Here is an 18,847-nt window from a genome sequence, read left to right as displayed (position 1 = left end):
CAACTATAGTGTCACCGAATAAGAATGCTTGGCCGCAATGCTAAGCAGAGAACTGCAACCGTTGGCTTTTTTCGTATTGCAATCTTACCCACATAATGTCGGTGGCATTGAGTAAGACACCAATTACCATGCGATCTTTTACATTGATACAAATGCGAGAATAAAAACACCAATAGTATATAACAATGTTCGTATGCAGTGTCTTGCAATCTTAAACCAATCGACATCGTAACAACGCTCGGTAAAAACGAGTGTGGCACTTAAGTGTGATTGCACTCAACAACAACAATTACTAGTAGTTGGCATTAGCTCAAGAGAATTGAGAGAGTACCAAATAAGAGAATACCAAACTGCTGAGATATGGGTAACAAATTTGTGTGATTGCTTTACTACGGTGTTTTCGAGAGACCAACACTCACCAAACACCGACAGTCGTCGGTTGCATTGGATATTGGTGGCTGATTTTTTTACCAATTGGTGTTTTAAGATTGCAAATGTTGGTGTTTACTAAATACACTGGTTGGTTGCGGTAGATCGCATCCATTCTCTGATGCTAATTATAAAGAAATTCAGGGCTTATGTTGAAGGACATGAGTTCACTGTGGTTACTGATCACGCATCTTTAAAATGGCTTATGTCTCAGACTGACCTAAGTACAAAGCTGGCCAGATGGGCTTTTACTGCAAAGGTATCGGTTTAAAATTGAGCATCGCAAAACGTAGTTCCTGATACGCTTTCTGGTGTCAACTCTGAAGATTTGTCCGAAGTCTGTGGTTTGTCCGAGATAGGGAAGGACAGTGAGGTTTTTGTGGATCTAAAGACTTGCTAAAAAGGGTTCAAGCTAATATCGATCACACTCCCGACTTAAAAATAATCTATGGGATAGAAGGAGAGAGCACTCAAGTCGTGAACAAACGACAGATGATCTAGCATGGAAACTTTGGATTCCATCTGGTTTAGTTCCTGATGTTCTACGAAGACATCACGATGATCCTCTTTCATCTCATTCTGGCATTAATAAAACATTGGAGAGGATCCGTATATACTATTTTTTGCCGCGTTTAGTTAATGATGTTAGGGATTACATCAACAATTGTGACATCCGCAAGGGTACTAAGTATCCAAACTATGTGATGAGACCACCGATGGGAAAAACCGGAGAGACGCATAGGTTCTTTCAAAGGCTCTATGTAGACTTTTTGGGTCCTTACCCTAGGTCTAGGACGGGCAACGTTGGGATTTTTGTGACTCTGGATCATTTTTCTAAATTTTGTTTTGTTCATCCAGTCAAGAAGTTCACTGCAGATGTAGTTATAAAGTTCATGGAGGAATACCTTTTTCACACCTTTGGTGTCCCCGAAACGATTGTGTCCGACAATGGAACACAATTCAAGTCGAAAGATTTTAACAATGATATGGAGTTACACATGTTTACACTGCTGTACACTCTCCGCAAGCGAATGCTTCTGAAAGGGTGAACCGATCAGTTATATCGGGGATTAAGGCTTATGTTTTAACAATGATATGGAGTTACACATGTTTACACTGCTGTACACTCTCCGCAAGCGAATGCTTCTGAAAGGGTGAACCGATCAGTTATATCGGGGATTAAGGCTTATGTTCACGGTAGGGTTTTCTTTTTCCCGGACTTTTTGCATTCCCGGGAAAGCGGGAATTTTTTCGAATTTCCCTGCTTCGATGTGGAATACATTTAGACATTTGAATAAATAGAAGTAGCCTAAAGGTGCGGTTATAAGGCGCTCTCTGGACAACTAACAATATATATTATGTTGTTCTCTTACATCAGCCATAAATCATACTAAAATACGAAATATTTTGTAATACAAAACGTTTTGACAATGGTTAAGGCATTCTCTTTCGGTATAGTTTTCGGAAGAACACTAACATATTAATATAGTGGGATTTTTTGTAACACTAAAAAACTGTTTGGAAATTAAAGAAACTTATTTCGATTTCACCATCGTTAAACGGGGTCAATAAATGCACATGTTCAGTCAATATTCCCAAAAGGGAAACACTATCACGTAATACGAGATTTCAAGCCTAATGTGTATAAGATATAAATTTGAAATTAAAGTAACTATCTTAAAAAGGATGAACTTTCTTATTTCATAAAAAAACATCCTTGCAATAATTATGAAATTTTGAAATTATGCAGTTGCCAACGTGGGCTACATAAGGTAAAATGTCCCGTTGGTTTTAAAGGTTTACTCAGTCTACCAGTCTATCGGAATTTACAGAAATAAAGGGTGATTTGTTAAGAGCTTGATAACTTTTTTTAAAAAAAAAACGCATAAAATTTGCAAAATCTCATCGGTTCTTTATTTGAAACGTTAGATTGGTCCATGACATTTACTTTTTGAAGATAATTTCATTTAAATGTTGACCGCGGCTGCGTCTTAGGTGGTCCATTCGGAAAGTCCAATTTTGGGCAACTTTTTCGAGCATTTCGGCCGGAATAGCCCGAATTTCTTCGGAAATGTTGTCTTCCAAAGCTGGAATAGTTGCTGGCTTATTTCTGTAGACTTTAGAATTGACGTAGCCCCACAAAAAATAGTCTAAAGGCGTCAAATCGCATGATCTTGGTGGCCAACTTACCGGTCCATTTCTTGAGATGAATTGTTCTCCGAAGTTTTCCCTCAAAATGGCCATAGAATCGCGAGCTGTGTGGCATGTAGCGCCATCTTGTTGAAACCACATGTCAACCAAGTTCAGTTCTTCCATTTTTGGCAACAAAAAGTTTGTTAGCATCGAACGATAGCGATCGCCATTCACCGTAACGTTGCGTCCAACAGCATCTTTGAAAAAATACGGTCCAATGATTCCACCAGCGTACAAACCACACCAAACAGTGCATTTTTCGGGATGCATGGGCAGTTCTTGAACGGCTTCTGGTTGCTCTTCACTCCAAATGCGGCAATTTTGCTTATTTACGTAGCCATTCAACCAGAAATGAGCCTCATCGCTGAACAAAATTTGTCGATAAAAAAGCGGATTTTCTGCCAACTTTTCTAGGGCCCATTCACTGAAAATTCGACGTTGTGGCTCGTTAGTAAGTCTATTCATGATGAAATGTCAAAGCATACTGAGCATCTTTCTCTTTGACACCATGTCTGAAATCCCACGTGATCTGTCAAATACTAATGCATGAAAATCCTAACCTCAAAAGAATCACCCTTTATGACAATCATAAATTAGGAAGTGCAAACTTCTTTTTAACAATGGGAGCCCGTTAGATTCTGGATTAGAACCCACGTATGCTCCACAAGGCAACTACTACGACATGTTACCATAGTTATTCACATTACACTTCCACAATCCACTTTAACTAGATTTCAACTGTCATTTGCCATATAAAACCCTCTATTATACATAAAATATTGTAAAGAAAATTTCCCGGGGATTCCCGCACTTCATTCCCGGGAAAGCGGGAACGAAAAAATAGCAATTTCCCGGGAATTCCCGAGATCCCGTTCCCGGGAAAAACCCTAATTCACGGGGATCAAAAGGATTGGGATGAAAATTTGAGTAGGATTGCTTGTGCACTCAGATCTACCGTACACTCATCTGTGGGCACATCACCTTATTTTATGGCCTTTGGTCAGCATATGGTGACCAATGGGTCGACCTATGGGCTATTGCGTACTCTTGGCATGCTGGAAGATAGATCAGTGAACTTTGGTCGCTCCGACACGTTTGACGTTGTTCGGGCTAGGGCTTCGAACGCAATGCGAAGGCAGTTCGAACGCAACGAGATGGCGTATAATCTACGTTCGAGACAGGTATCATATGGAGTTGGTCAGGAGGTTTTTCTCAGGAATTTTCGTCAGAGCAATTTCGAGCATGGTTACAACGCGAAATTGGCTCCGACTTCTATCAAGGCCCGTGTGCGAGAGAAATTGGGCAACTATTACTACGAACTCGAAGACCTGTAGGGAAATGCTCTTGGTAGATAGCATGCGAAGGATACTAGGCAATGATCACCCCCAAGCGTTATCAGTTTTCGGGGTTTCTCAACCTCGAAACATGATTTTGGTAGGGGGAATGTAGCGGCGCTTGTGGCTGTATTGGTTGGAACCGTTTCCTTTTTCTTGGTTGTCTCTGTTGATTTCATAATGGTGTAAGCAGATGGTGGCTGTGTGAAATATGTTATGCTATTTTAAATATACCCTCAAAAGTATGCTGGACTATTTTTTTTTTATTGGTTATGGTGGGACTGTCGCCCGTCTATGGAAATGTTTTGTATTTACACCAATGATTCTGGACATTTGTTTTGTATACGACATTTTGGTTGTTTTATTTTACGATGGGGGTCGATTATTGAATTTGTTGGTGGACCTGGAAAAATCCCTTGGGAGCTTTGGAAATTGTGCGAATGTAGAAAAGGGAGCCAGCGTGGATGTCATGGCTTCATTTCTCAAGAAGTTTTTACCGAGTTCGTTCTATCGCGGGCAGACAGTTTATAAGTGGAATTGATTTTATTTTTCATTTGTTTGCCTTGCTGATCTACCCAGAGGGACTGGTGCGTTTTGGGCATTTCCATTCTTTGCGCTTCTAAGGAGACCGACATTGATTTTTCTCGTTATTTTGTCTTAACATGTTCGATATACTGCCAAGTGTCTGAATATACTGCGGGGCATAGACCCATTGAATATTTACAGGAGGGGAATAATTTCATCTACCAACCAGAGCAATAGGATCATTCTCCTAGGCTCATTACGGAGGTAAGAATATCTGTTTTTTTCTCGTCTCCCAAACATTTTTGTAATGTGGAGTTTACCTTCATCCTCTCTCGACACAAATGTTTCTTCCCTTTTTGTTTGGACGAGGACTGGGTGCTCGACAGCTTTTCTGTTTCGGTGCTTTGATCAGTTTAGCGACGGTCGTCACCAGCTTAAAACGCCACTCTCACCAATCGTAACGTATGGAGATACCTCCTCGATATATATTACCAGTTGTGATTGCTATATAATTTCTTGGGTTACATTGCTGCCTGACATTCTTTAATTGTGATATGCCTTAATTGCTTATAAAATATTCTAGTTTGTCTATACATTTTATAAATTTAATCATCATATCACGCACGCATATGTGTGTGAAAATTGCCTAATTTTCTAATTTTGGTTTCTCCCAAAACGGTTTTGGTTTTTACATTAAATCTCGTTAGAAAGAAAAAGAGAACGATAAAATTACAATGTTTGTTTTGCAAGATATAACTACATTAGACATCGATAAAGTAAATAAAGGAATAAAACTATAGTGCTTCGGAAAAAATAAAGAAAATCATCAGAGTAAAGATTACGAACATCAAAACTAAACATTAAAGACATTTTAAATAAGCAACATAAACGAATTAAAAGCAAACATTGCTAGCATATATGTGACACAAGTGTTGAAGAGTGTAACATTCCCCACCACACACACTTTACCCCCCTTCAGAAAGGCCTTTCATCGAGGGATCCACATAACAAGTAAGTTTGCTCATTTGATTTTCTTTATTGTTGTTATTGTTGTGACGTTGCTTGGAACAATCACTTACAATGGACATTGATGCTGTGGATGCATGGACAAATTTATATTTGGCTATGTAAACCGTTAATTAAAAAAAAGAAAAAAAAAACAAGAAAGCAGTGATTATCCCAAGCTACTCATCTTTATTTGTCACAACGTAATATTGAAGAAGATTAACTCACATATAAATATATTTGAGAATTTAGAGGGGAAGAAAATTACACGAAGAGAAAAACGAAACAAATATTCGAAAAAAAGAAAAAAAAAAACAAATCTCCGTGTATGGTGTTTATCGTGTTAGTGTTTCATTTAAAATTGGGGGGCGAATGTTCCAAGACTTTACACCTTAGTTTGGGCAAAATGGACTCGGGTATGAACTATACCTTATCCCTTCATTGCACGCTTTATGAAAAATATCTTTTAGTTTTATGGTAGCAAATTTTAGTGTTAGACATGGCAAGAACACATACCCACCGACGATCAATAAGCCCGAGTACCACGCGTGCCATAGCCATTTCTGTCTGGTCAAATACTTGATGAATTTTCGTTGATCGCTCAAATTCTAAAATTTTACCGTTGTATGCTACAATATATTAAATATATTTATTAAGAATCAGCATCAGCATCGAAATATTAGCTTATTATTCCACTTTTCCCAATTTCCATGTAATGTTATCAACTGTAAAACGTAATGTTTTTCTTCTTCTTGTACCTTTCACTTTTAATAAGTTTTTGTCCTCCTTTTACAATTTCAATACTTATAAATATAAAAAATCATAAACCAATTTTTTCACAAAAGGTTAGCGTCACTGAATGTTACCTGATGAATGAAGGGGTTGTTATTCTGTTGGTGTTTTCTTTCTTTATACACCATCATGAACATTGATAGACTTATGGTTTTTTATTTATGTTTAATAATTTTCAAAAAAAAAACGAAAAATTTTCTCACTAATTTAAATAACAAATAAATAAAAAACATCGATGACAGGTATCGATTACAGGTAGATAAAAGAAATATAGGAAAATTTCCTATATTCTAAATAGTGTGTATCCTTAAGTTTTGTAAGGATTGAATACTTCTTAGTACGAATGAACTAAAATATTTGTCTATGCCAAGTGTTATTCGTATGCATGATAAGCTTTCTATAATAAAGTATTATCGTTTTATAAGAAATTTCACTAAATTTGAGGAAACTTGGTTTTTGTTTATTTTTACGAATGCTTTGTTATTAGTGAATAAAATTTTCTTGTTCAGTAACTATTCCTTTCAGTTAAGGATTTTTTTTACTGAAACAAGTAAATTTTATTATTTCACACAAAAATTTAAATTAATGGAAATAAAATGGCTAAATTAAATTGATGAACATTTTTTCCTTTAGTTTCGAAGGCACTTTTTTTTGGGTAAATAAGGCGATTATATAATGGAAATACATTGGCTAGGCCATGAAAGGAGTCCAACTACATCCGGAATACACTGGAAAAACAGTGAACCCCTCAGGAAGAAAACTTTTGGTTAATTTTAGAAAATTTTAATCATTTTTAGAAAATTTTAATTAAACAGTATTACAAACGCTGGCATCACGCCGATATCACAAAAATAAGTAAATATTTTTCGACAAATTCAAGAAAATTTTTTAGACATAATTGCAAGAATGTCTTTAGTGACATACGAAGTGTGCGCATGTGCGCATTTGTAGTAAAATTTATAAATTTAAAGAAATTATGAAATATTTTGTGAGAGTACGAATTTAGTAAATCTTTATGCTTCATTTGTGTACAATTTTTCCCCCGCTTTTTTAGTTCAGTTAACTAACATACGCAAAAAATTATTAGAGTAAAGGAAATTTTTCCTAAATACAATAAATTTATGAACTAATATAAAATTAAATTGGCTTTAGTGAAATAGAGAGTTCACTTTTTTTTTTGAGTGTACAGAACCTTTTCAAAGGGAATCCCAGTTGTGGTACTTAGCTTATAAGTTCATTGTAATGTTTTGCTATGTCCGTAACTGCAAAGAATCTAATGCATGACTGAGTCCCAGTTGTTGATAACTGAAATGACATACTACAATATTATATAAAAGTATATAATCTTACCAATGTTACTTTTGAGGTAACGAAATTAGTAAGAATATGGTCATACTAGGCAAATATTTGACCAAAATGAGTGTCAAACTTTTTATGCAGGAGCATTTTCGACATATCTGTATACTGTGTTTGTAAATCACTGCTATCATGGTGTTATATATCCAATATGAATGAATTCTGTGTTGATTTCAAATCAAAAAATGTATATGTGCCTGGTTCGCTGAATCAAATCTGACTAAAAACTTTGCTTGGTATCCATTATCCTCCATGACACATCATTAACAACAATTTTCTTAAGTATAATATTCATTGTCGTTTACTCAATATAGAATATTATTAGTTTATTTTAACATTTCAACAAATAGGAATAAAATACAATATACGTCAAATGGTTAATACATAGTTTGAACAATCGTGTCCTTTTCAAATAGTTGTCGGATCTTCATACATCCATCGGAACCGCATGAAAATAATCTTCCATATGCATCAATATGTATTTGGCTAACACCTTGGCCAGTATGCTTAAAGAAGCTATTTTTAGCGTGTTCTCCCGTAAATGTCTTTATCAGCGAGAATTGATTAAGACTCCAAATCTGAAAAAAAAACATATATATAAGAGAGTTAAGTTTTGTCTAAACATATATAAAATGTAATGATTTATCAAATAGTGAGCAGTATATATGAATTTCATTCTCAATTTCAGAAGTCCGCCCTTTGACCGATGTTTTGTTTCATACCTAATTGAACCATACAATTTTACTAACATATAATAAAAAGAAATTATAATAATATCCATATTATTGTTTGTGCATGCGGTGGTAGTAACCCTGTCTTGCACTTAGTCAACTGTCATATATACGTCTGTGTGACGTAGCAAACATTAACCGATATTTCGGTATGGGACCAGTAGTGGAATACTGTACATATTCAATTTTAACAATGAATCACAACGTTATGAAGGGATAACAACGCCGCTTAAATAAGAGTTGTTAAGCTTTTTTAGTACACACAAAAAAAGTTTTCTGATTCAATCACCAAATTAATTGATCCAATTAATTTTTTAATTGAAATGTCTTCAATCACAAAAATGATAGTATCAATCACAGTTTTAATTGGGCATAGAAAAAATTCTTGATTAAAAAATTAATTGATTTTTTTCAGCAAATTTCAATTAATTGATTCAATTAAAAATTTAATTGATGTTGATTGCAAAACTCAAATAATTTATTAATTAAAAAAGGTAACTATTTTTAATTACTTTCTGAATTGGCTTAAAGTTTTTATTTGGATTAACAAATGATTGGTTGAAATACATTTTTCATTAAAAATTAAAAAAAAAAATAAATCAGCACTTTTTTTAACTGAATTAGTCTTCCGAATTTGATTAAAAAGTTAATTGTATCAATTAATTTTTTAATTAAAAATTTTAAAATGTTCAATCATTGACTTAATTAACTTAATTTTCTATCATGATTAAAAAGTTAATTGTATCAATTAATTTATTAAGTGAAAAAATTTTCAACTTCAATTAACTTTTTAATTGGAAATATTTTGGTGATATTTTTATCTGTGAATATAGACACTCTTGTAAAAGATATGTTGTTTTTGAATGAGAAATATGAATAGAGGAAGAATACTTGCTGCTTTAGCACAAAATCAAAATAAATCAATCGAAAGGGAAACTAAAATGAGTTTGTATGAGGAAACAAAGACGTGGACGTAGATGACAGTATGTCTAAAGACATGTTTGACGCAGACTCGATTGACAAAAATAAAAGCGATTTGGACAATGAAGCCGACGGATTATGTACCGGATTCAGAGGACTGCCTCAATACTACAACAGAGAGCAACCGTGCATACAAAAAAATATCAATTAATTTTATTGTCAATACAATTAAAATTATGTTTAAATTTGATGCAATTTCTCTAGCGGTGTCAACAGCAAAAAACGAAGAAGAACAAAATGCAGTGACAAAATTAAGTTAGCGGCAACAAATAGAATGTAGAAAAATATATTTGGCTTTGAAAATTTATAAATAAAAAGTAAATTGTATTGCATTATATCTTACATTCCTCCGAATTCCTTCCCAATTGGAGGATGAGATGAATTATTCGGCGACAATTAAAGAATAACAGTGCACCTTGTTCTTGGTGTAGGTAAATGGGTTTGAAATGGTGTGCACTGTTAGAAAGTCTCCTTTTTACAGGCTCAATGGACGTTTTCGGCTGACGAAGGAGGCGTTCAAATGGAATATAATTTTGGTGACATGTCAACATCAATTCTATCGATATAACAATGTCTGTCTTAAAATGTTTGGTCAGTGGAAGCTTTCATCAGTCACTATTCTTACAAGGATGTTCCAGACGCGTTATGTTGCCATGGATGATCTCAATCTCTTGGATATCGCTCTTGCCTGTGCACTTTTTGTATGGGTCTTTGCTTGCTCCCGATGCTTGCTCCCGAACCCGACTTTGACCAATTTTTGTTTAACTTTTATTGGTGTTCGAAATACCATTCGAACAGAATTATAATTTATCTGCTTTCTCACGTGTGTGTCTACACACAAAAAATTATCACCAACATTTTTTCAATTAAACACAAATATGTTAATTGATTCAATAAAATATTTAATCAAATCCGAATATAAACCAATTAAAAAAATGATTGATATTTGTTACGTTTCCAATTAAAATATTAATTGATTCAATCAATTTTTTAATCAATTAGGAAATAATTTTCAATTACAATCGTGATTGACAAATTTTCCGTTTCCAATTACACATGTAATTGATCCAATCACCTTTGTGATTGAAATTGAATAATTTTGAGCAATGGAAAGAGCGAAAAGAGAAGAAGAGAATGGGTATTTATTCAACAATGTATGGGTATAAGAATGGGTATTTTTTCAACAATAGGAGAGATCAGTCTGTGGAAGTAACTCGTAACGAACGGTTGGGTTTTTGTTTTTCGCATAAAAACATGATGGCGACATTCTGTCTGCTGCATTCAAAATGTGTGCATACATATTTTGAACTCAACAACAAATCATAGCAAAGGGTTGAAATAAATAAAGTGTGCAACAACAAATGGCCACGTGGTAAAGGTTTGAAAAAATGTATGACAGAACGCATTTGAAATTACCTGTGTTGGTGTTTTGTGGTAATGTAAAAATGGAAAACAATCTGCGTTTATTGAAGGTAAGAAATTGTAAAATGGACTAAAATAATATATTTTTAATTCATTTCTTTAGTGACCAATTTTGGATTTAAAAATATGTATTTCCCATTTATATTTTTTTCTATTTCCAGAATTTGCAAAGTATCATCAATATAATACAAAATATTACATTGCTTTCCCATTATTTTTTGTCTTTGATTGGTTCAAATTTTAATAGGCGATTTCAATGTGTGGAAATTTTGGAAAGGAATTAAATTACCGAGCTCCTTAATACACTTTTTAATGCCAAAAGACTACAACTGCAAAAGAAGATTATAAATCTGCAATCTGGAACTAAGAATTGAACTTGATATTCTATGCAGGTAATGTTTAACAAAATCAAAATTTGAATTATTCTGTTTACTTTCAGAAAGACTAATTTAGCGTACAGGCTGCTGATTTATTGGAAATCTAGGCGCATCTATATATTAGAAGGAACATGCTGACATGGTTATTATGATATGGAAGATAATGATTTATATAGTTTGTTTAACTATAGTTCTTATTGATAGTAATTGTATGTGTAAGTTATGTTAGAACAAAACACACAAATGAGAAGAACCAAATGTATTTGTCTATTGCATAATTCAAAAAATAATAAAATATTGAATATGTTTTATAAGAAACACATATTTTCTTTTATTTCAAATAAAACTAAATACGATTTTGGGGGCGCAATATATAATTTTTTTGAACGAAATTTATAGCCAATTTCAATTAATTATTTAATTGAATGAATCAAATAGTTGATTAATTTTTGTCGCGAAATTAATTAAAATTTTAATTGATTCAATTAGAACTGTGATTGAATTTTATGTTAAAAATCAATGACGTTTTTAATTGATTCAATCACATAATTAATTGATTCCGTGACAAAAGTCAATTAAATTTTTAATTGAAAATCGTGTTGGTTTTTATCAAAATGGGTGATTGATAGTATCATTTTCGTGATTGAAGACATTTCAATCAAAAAAATGATTGAATCCGCGATTTTGGTGATTGAAATCAAAATTTTTTTTTGTGTGTAGTTAGAAGCATTTTCCTTTAATTTTACTGTCCCAGTAGAATCCTAGGTATAAATATTGGTATGCATTCTTGTTATATTTGTATATATTTAACCTTTTGTTAATATAAGAATAGATAACATGTTGCAATAAGTAATGTTAAGTAGTCTAGCTCGATTTGGGAACATAGAATGTAAGATATTCAATGAAATAAATAAATGAGTGTTGTTCGAACATTCATGAAAGAAACTCCGTGGCAACTTAATCATTTTGGTCTTTCGAAAAACTGAGTTTTCTATTTGTGAAAAGAAAATTCAATAGATTCAGCAACGCGTTTGCCGTGGCTTAAACAACGACATAGTGCAAAAATTAAACATAAAGTGGTCATAAGATTTCAAATAATAAACATGTTGGTGAAACTATTGACACGTCAAAAAGATATGGGAATTCAAATTGTCGAGCTATGCAGTAGCAGCAAAAAAGAAATAATAAGAAGTAGCCAAAAGGAGTTAATTAAAAATAAGCTTAATGAGCTCTGGGACGATGTGCAAGAGAAGTATTATCAGCAAATGGAAGATGTTACAACGATAATAATGGAGAATCTAGCTAAAGATGACAAATCGGTTTTAGAGGAAGCTGGAGCAATAGATGCGGATAATCTTTGGAACCCCATCGGCCAATAAAAGTTCGTATAAAAGTTCCTGAGGTGAATATTCCTGATTTTTGTGCACATGCGGAAGAGTGGACTACATTCCAGCATATATATATACGAAGCTGATACATGAGGATATAAGGTTGTCGGCAGTGGAAAAAATGTTCCATTTGAAGGCCCACATTAAAGGAGAGGCATTTAAAATTATAAAGCACTTGTCCGTAGAGGTAAACAATTATGACGCAGCGTGGGACATATTGAAGCAGCGATATGGAAACAAAAGAGTATTGTTCCAGTCAACAATAGATAGGTTGCTAGATGAACCAAATGTAAGCAAGCACTCTTCACGTCAAATAAGCACAACAATTGAGTGTGTGCAGGCACTTAAAAATATGGATTGCGAAATTGAGAACACAGACCCCATAATCACACGAATAATAATTCGAAAATTAGATAAGGAAGGACTCCTGTTATATGAACAATATACACGGAAGTCTAAGGAAATCCAAAAACTTGAGGACTTTCTGGAGCTTTTTAAAGAAAGGTATCAGAATTTACAGGCTGCCACAACAAGTTCTGATTCTGTCTGGACACCAAAGAAGTACCAAACGCAGCAGAAAGTGTATGAAACAGTAAAGATAAAATGTATGTGGGCCACGATTACAGAAAGATATTTTTGACATTTTGGTAAACTTTCGAGCAAAAAGGAATGTCAGAGCTATCAGCATTTACCATGGAGGAAAGAGAAGAATGAACCCATCAAGGAATATGAGCCTACAGCTGTTACGATTGGAACGGCCAGCGCTCCATTTTTAGCAGTTAGAACCAGGGATCCGGAGCGGAGCGTGGAGCGGAGTGTGGAGCGGAGCGGAGCAAGCCCTTTTTTTGCCGGAGCGGGAGCGGCATTTCTAAAATCCGGAGCGGAGCGGGAGCGGAGCGGTTTCCAAATGAAAAACCTCTCCGCTCCGAATAAAATATTACTTGAATGAAATGTGTAACTTTGAAATTACACTGTGTAGGTAATTTCAAATTTAGCTAGTACTTAGCGTAGTGTGAGTAAACGTTTAAAATGTACGATATGTATTTTTGTACGTACGTACATTGGGGAAAACACAACGTGTTTTTTAGTAATTGTTTTCAAAAACGGCAAATGTCAAAATATATCTCTAGTATGTGTTGTAAAAGTAACAACAGTACTTTCGATCAATTTCATCCCGTATTACTACAAAGACGTTCGTAATGAACGTCAAATAAATGCAATTAAACGATCTTATTTATATTTAATTTTTTAGTTTTCTACACTGAAAAAAATATTGTCGTGAAGTCAAAGATTTCATGTCCTTAGAATAAGAATGCAAATTTTGCTTAACATGGAAGACGCATTTCTCTAAAATAAAGTTTTTTTCCTTGTCCAAAAGTCAATAAACTTTTGAATGAAGTTGTAATGTCCTTATAATTAAGTGATTTTACTTAAAAATGTGTATCATAACATGAAAGATAAAATTTTTGAGGTAAGGTCAACGTGACTTTAATAATTAAGAAAAATTCTTTTTTTTTCAGTGTAAGGACATTCATATTTGCTTTACTATTGTACTATATCCTAGCATTATCTTATTTCTGATATTAGTTCTCGAAAATTTAATTAAAATTATGGATAGTTTTAATTTTGGTTGAAAAATGTGCGCATATACATTTATTTTAATTTTTTCTCACATTGAAAACTAATGACTTGATTTGTATTATTGCATGTTATCTACTTTTTTGAGAACGAACATTTCTTAAAAACGCTGTTCGAAAATGTATTTTTACAATAAAGGGGAAAAAAGCGAAACTAGGTAACACTAGATCTGAGTAAGAATATTCGTAGGTATACCACGGACTGATTTCGATGGAGGTTGTTGCAAACATAAACATACACACACACATTACAAATATAACAAAACCTCTTCTCTTACTCTGTTGCAAAACAAAAAAACTTCGGAGAGTAGTTACTTCTACTCTATGTATAGACTTTCAATTCCAATCAGCGTTGCCGTTTTGGTCCGATCGGACCAAAATTGGTCCAAAAGATTTCTAATTTTTAAATTTGGTCCGATGGTCGGACCAAACAGAATTTGGTCCATTTTCATAAATTTGGTTTCTATCACATATTAAATAGTAGATGGTGCACCGCAAAGAATATTGTCGGGAGGCCAAATATTTCACATGCTTAAAATACGAATACGAATTTTGCTTAGAATAGAAGACGTATTTCTCTGAAATAAAGTTGTTTCCTTGTCTAAAAGTCTCTAAACTTTTCAATGAAGTCTGTTTGTCCTTATAGCTAAGTGATTCGACATAAAAATGTGTATCCTAACATGAATGAATATATCGTTTTAATGAAGTCAAAATGGATTTAATATTTCTGAAAAAATCTTCAAAATTAATAAAATGTTTCAACACATTGTTTTAAAGTCATTATACCCTAAACCACATAGTGGTTAGGGTATAATAAGTTTGATCTGCCAAAAAATGTGCCTACCAGAAATATTGATTTTAGACCCAATAAAATATATACCGATCGACTCAGAATCACCTCCTGAGTCGATCTAGCGCTTGGTGTCCGTCCGTCCGTCTGTCCATGTATTTGTTGTTCACAGGATTCCGGTCGCAATTATTAACCGATTTTGATGAAGTTTGGTACAGGGAGTTTTTTTTGGGCACAAGGACGAACGCTATTGAATTTGGAAGAAATCGGATCAAATTTAGATATAGCTCCCATATATATGTATTGCTCGATTTCGACAAATGGGGTCACGTTGCACTTTTTTACTAACCGATCGTCGTCAAATTTAGCACAAAATAATCTTCTGTATCACCCTTTAAGTCTGAAAATTTCATCGAAATCGGTTCAGATTTAGATATAGGTCCCATATATATGTATCGCCCGATTTTTCTAAATAAAAAAAGTAAGGAAAGTCTAAAGTCGGGCGGGGCCGACTATATTATACCCTGCATCACTTTGTAGATCTAAATTTTCGATACCATATCACATCTGTCAAATGTGTTGGGGGCTATGTATAAAGGTTTGTCCAAAATATATACATTTAAATATCACTCGATCTGGACAGAATTTGATAGACTTCTACAAAATCTATAGACTCAAAATTTAAGTCGGCTAATGCACTAGGGTGGAACACAATGTTAGTAAAAAAATATGGGAAACATTTAACTCTGAAGCAATTTTAAGGAAACTTCGAAAAAGTTTATTTATGATTTATTGTCGATATATATGTATTAGAAGTTTGGGAAAATTAGAGTCATTTTTACAACTTTTCAACTAAGCAGTGGCGATTGTACAAGGAAAATGTTGGTATTTTGACCATTTTTGTCGAAATCAGAAAAACATATATATGGGAGATATATCTAAATCTCAACCGATCTCAACCAAATTTGGCACGCATTATTACAATGCTAATTCTACTCCCTATGCAAAATTTCAACTAAATCGGAGCAAAAAATTTGCCTCTGTGGTCGTATGAGTGTAAATCGGGCGAAAGCTATATATGGGAGCTATATCTAGATCTGAACCGATTTCAACCAAATTTGGCACGCATAGCAACAATGCTAATTCTACTCCCTGTGGAAAATTTCAACTAAATCGGAGTTAAAAATTGGCCTCTGTGGTCATATGAGTGTTAATCGGCCGATAGCTATATATGGGAGCTATATCTAAATCTGAACCGATTTCAATAAAATTCGGCATACTTGACTACACTACTAATTGTACCCCTAATTTCAACCTAATTGGGATAAAACTCTAGCTTCTGGGACCGTATTAGTCCATATCGGGCTAAAGATATATATGGGAGCTATATCTAAATCTGAACCGATTTCAATAAAATTTGGCACACTTGACTCTAGTACTAATTGTTCTTCTTCTGCAAAATTTTAAGCAAATTTGGGTAAAACTCTGACTTCTGGGGCCATATAAGTCCATATCGGGCGAAATATATATATGGAAGCTATATCTAAATCTGAACCGATTCAATAGGGTTCTATTTTGAGCCAAAGCACATACTTGTGCCAAATTTGAAGTCGATTGGACTAAAACTACGACCTAGACTTTGATTACAAAAATGTGTTCACGGACAGGCGGACAGACGGACATCGCTATATCGACTCAAGAGCCCACCCTGAGCATTTTTGCCAAAGACACCATGTGTCTATCTCGTCTCCTTCTGGGTGTTGCAAACATATGCACTAACTTATAATACCCTGTTCCACAGTGTGGAGCAGGGTATAATAAATCTCAATTGAACAAATGATACAATGTTTGTACTATAATTTTCTCGAAGAGGAGCGGAGCGATTTTTTTTCTCGGAGCGGAGCGGTTTTTTTTTTCTCCGGAGCGGGAGCGGAGCGAAAAAAATGGACCGCTCCGGATCCCTGGTTAGAACATTAATGGATATTGCCAAGGAGTGCGAAAACGAATCGATAGGCAGAGTAATAAGAGACGACTTTTATATGGATGATTTATTGGCAGGGTCCGATTCTATACAAAAATTTCACGAAAATTTTTCCAACTAAAATTTTAGTTGAGTTTTAAAAAATATTCAATTAAAAATTTAATTGATTCAACAAATTGAAACAAAAATCAATCACAAAAATTAATATTATCAATTAATTTTTTAATTGGATCAATTAATTTTTTAATTTACCTTCAATTAATTTTTTAATTGATACTATCATTTCTGTGATTGAAGACCTTTCAATTAAAAAATTAATTGGATCAATTAATTTCGTGATTGAATCAGAAAAAATTTTTTGTGTGAAGGAAGTGGTGTTCCAACAGCGAGGAGATTGTGCCGATGACGGACGCAGAAAAAGAAAATGAAACAATAGACCTGAAAGAGAAATCAAATGCAAAAACCTTGGGACTTCAATGGAAACCCAAGGAAGATGGGTTGCTTTTTAAAATATTCGAGGCTGAATCAACAAAAGGGCTGTTTTCTTTTTGCACTGATAACCAGTGCTAAAAGAAAACGCAAAAAGTTATCAGTTCAAATTTCGATTTTGATTGGCAACACTTGGCCCCCAGCTGTCAAAATCAATCCTATTGTTTACAAATAAAAATACGCGTTAGAAAATTAATAATAAACTTAAACCAATAACGAAAGAGTTATTATTTCTCAAAATAATGGTTAGGTTAAGGTTAGGTTAAAGTGGCAGCCCGATTAAGATTCAGGCTCACTTAGACTATTCAGTCCATTGTGATACCACATTAACTAAAAGTACCTATTACATATGGGCACTTCTAGTTTTAACCGCTTCTTGATTATTTTTCTTTGTTGAACCAACCAGATTGTTCCAAAAACATTAGCAGACTGCTTAAGTTAACGTTTTCCAGATCCGCCAGTAATCTGAAGCTATATGCTCCTAAAAGTTGCTTGCGCTTTACACAAAATGCAGGACACTCACACAAGAGGTGTCTAATTGACTACTTTTCCTCCGCATCGTGACAGCTCATACAATAGTCATTATACTTCGCGCCTATAGTTTTTGCAAAATCGCCTATCAGGCAGCGACCCAGAGCAGATATCAGGAGTGATATCTGACGTCTCGAGAACACTAGCATATCTAGCGTGCGGTTTAAGTTTAAATGGGGCCATATTTGCTTGATGTCGTTACAGCCCTTGCAATTCTCCCATCTAGTTCCCCTGGAATATGTATGTTCGGTATGTTCCTATGGCCAGGCACCAATATTAGGTGAATATTGTCCTGCTCAGCCATCTCATTGAGAGATTTGCGGCAGTCGATGGCCGTTTTCGAGTTAAGGAACACAGAGTCCAAGGATTTTATTGCAGGTTGACTGTCTGAGTATATATTAATGCCCACATTTTTTGGAACATTACTTCTCAGCCAATTCGCCACCTCTCTTATTGCTAATATTTCAGCCTGAAAAACACTACAGTGATTAGGTAATCTTTTCACTATTCGAAGTTCCAGATCATTAGAATATACTCCGAAACCCAATTGTCCATCCAATTTGGAGCCATCAGTGTAGAAATCTATATGTTCTTTATTCCGCGGGGTCTGTGTGCACCACGCCTTACTGTTGGGGATTAGAGTCTCAAATTTTTTTGTCGAAAAGTGGACTCGCCAAAGTGTAATCCACTACGTTAGGCACATCTGGCATTATTTTGAGGACCGAACTGCGACCGTAACTTTTTTCCGACCACAGCGATAGCTCGCGCAACCGCACAGCCGTTGTTGCAGCTGATTGTTTGGCCAAAATGTCTAAAGGCAATAGATGCAGCATGACATTAAGGGAATTTGTTCCTGTCTTGCTAAATGCGCCTCAGATACACAAAC

At 34.4% G+C, this 18,847-nt stretch overlaps 1 protein-coding gene across 1 annotated transcript in view; it reads right to left on the bottom strand.

Annotated features, from left to right (window-relative positions):
- Window positions 1–7,934: 7,934 nt before the first annotated feature.
- The window catches only part of Rbcn-3A (rabconnectin-3 alpha), a 668,488-nt gene continuing 657,575 nt past the window's right edge, over window positions 7,935–18,847 (bottom strand). The window contains exon 21 of the mRNA XM_075299033.1: window positions 7,935–8,212. Coding sequence (XP_075155148.1) covers window positions 8,012–8,212 — 201 coding nt within the window. The 3' untranslated portion in view covers window positions 7,935–8,011. The remainder of the gene's footprint in view (window positions 8,213–18,847) is intronic.

Source organism: Haematobia irritans, chromosome 3 (assembly GCF_050003625.1).
Source record: "Haematobia irritans isolate KBUSLIRL chromosome 3, ASM5000362v1, whole genome shotgun sequence".
NCBI classification, from domain to species: domain Eukaryota; kingdom Metazoa; phylum Arthropoda; class Insecta; order Diptera; family Muscidae; genus Haematobia; species Haematobia irritans.
The sequence above is the reverse complement of the archived record's forward strand: the minus strand, read 5'-3'. Positions and strand labels throughout refer to the sequence as shown.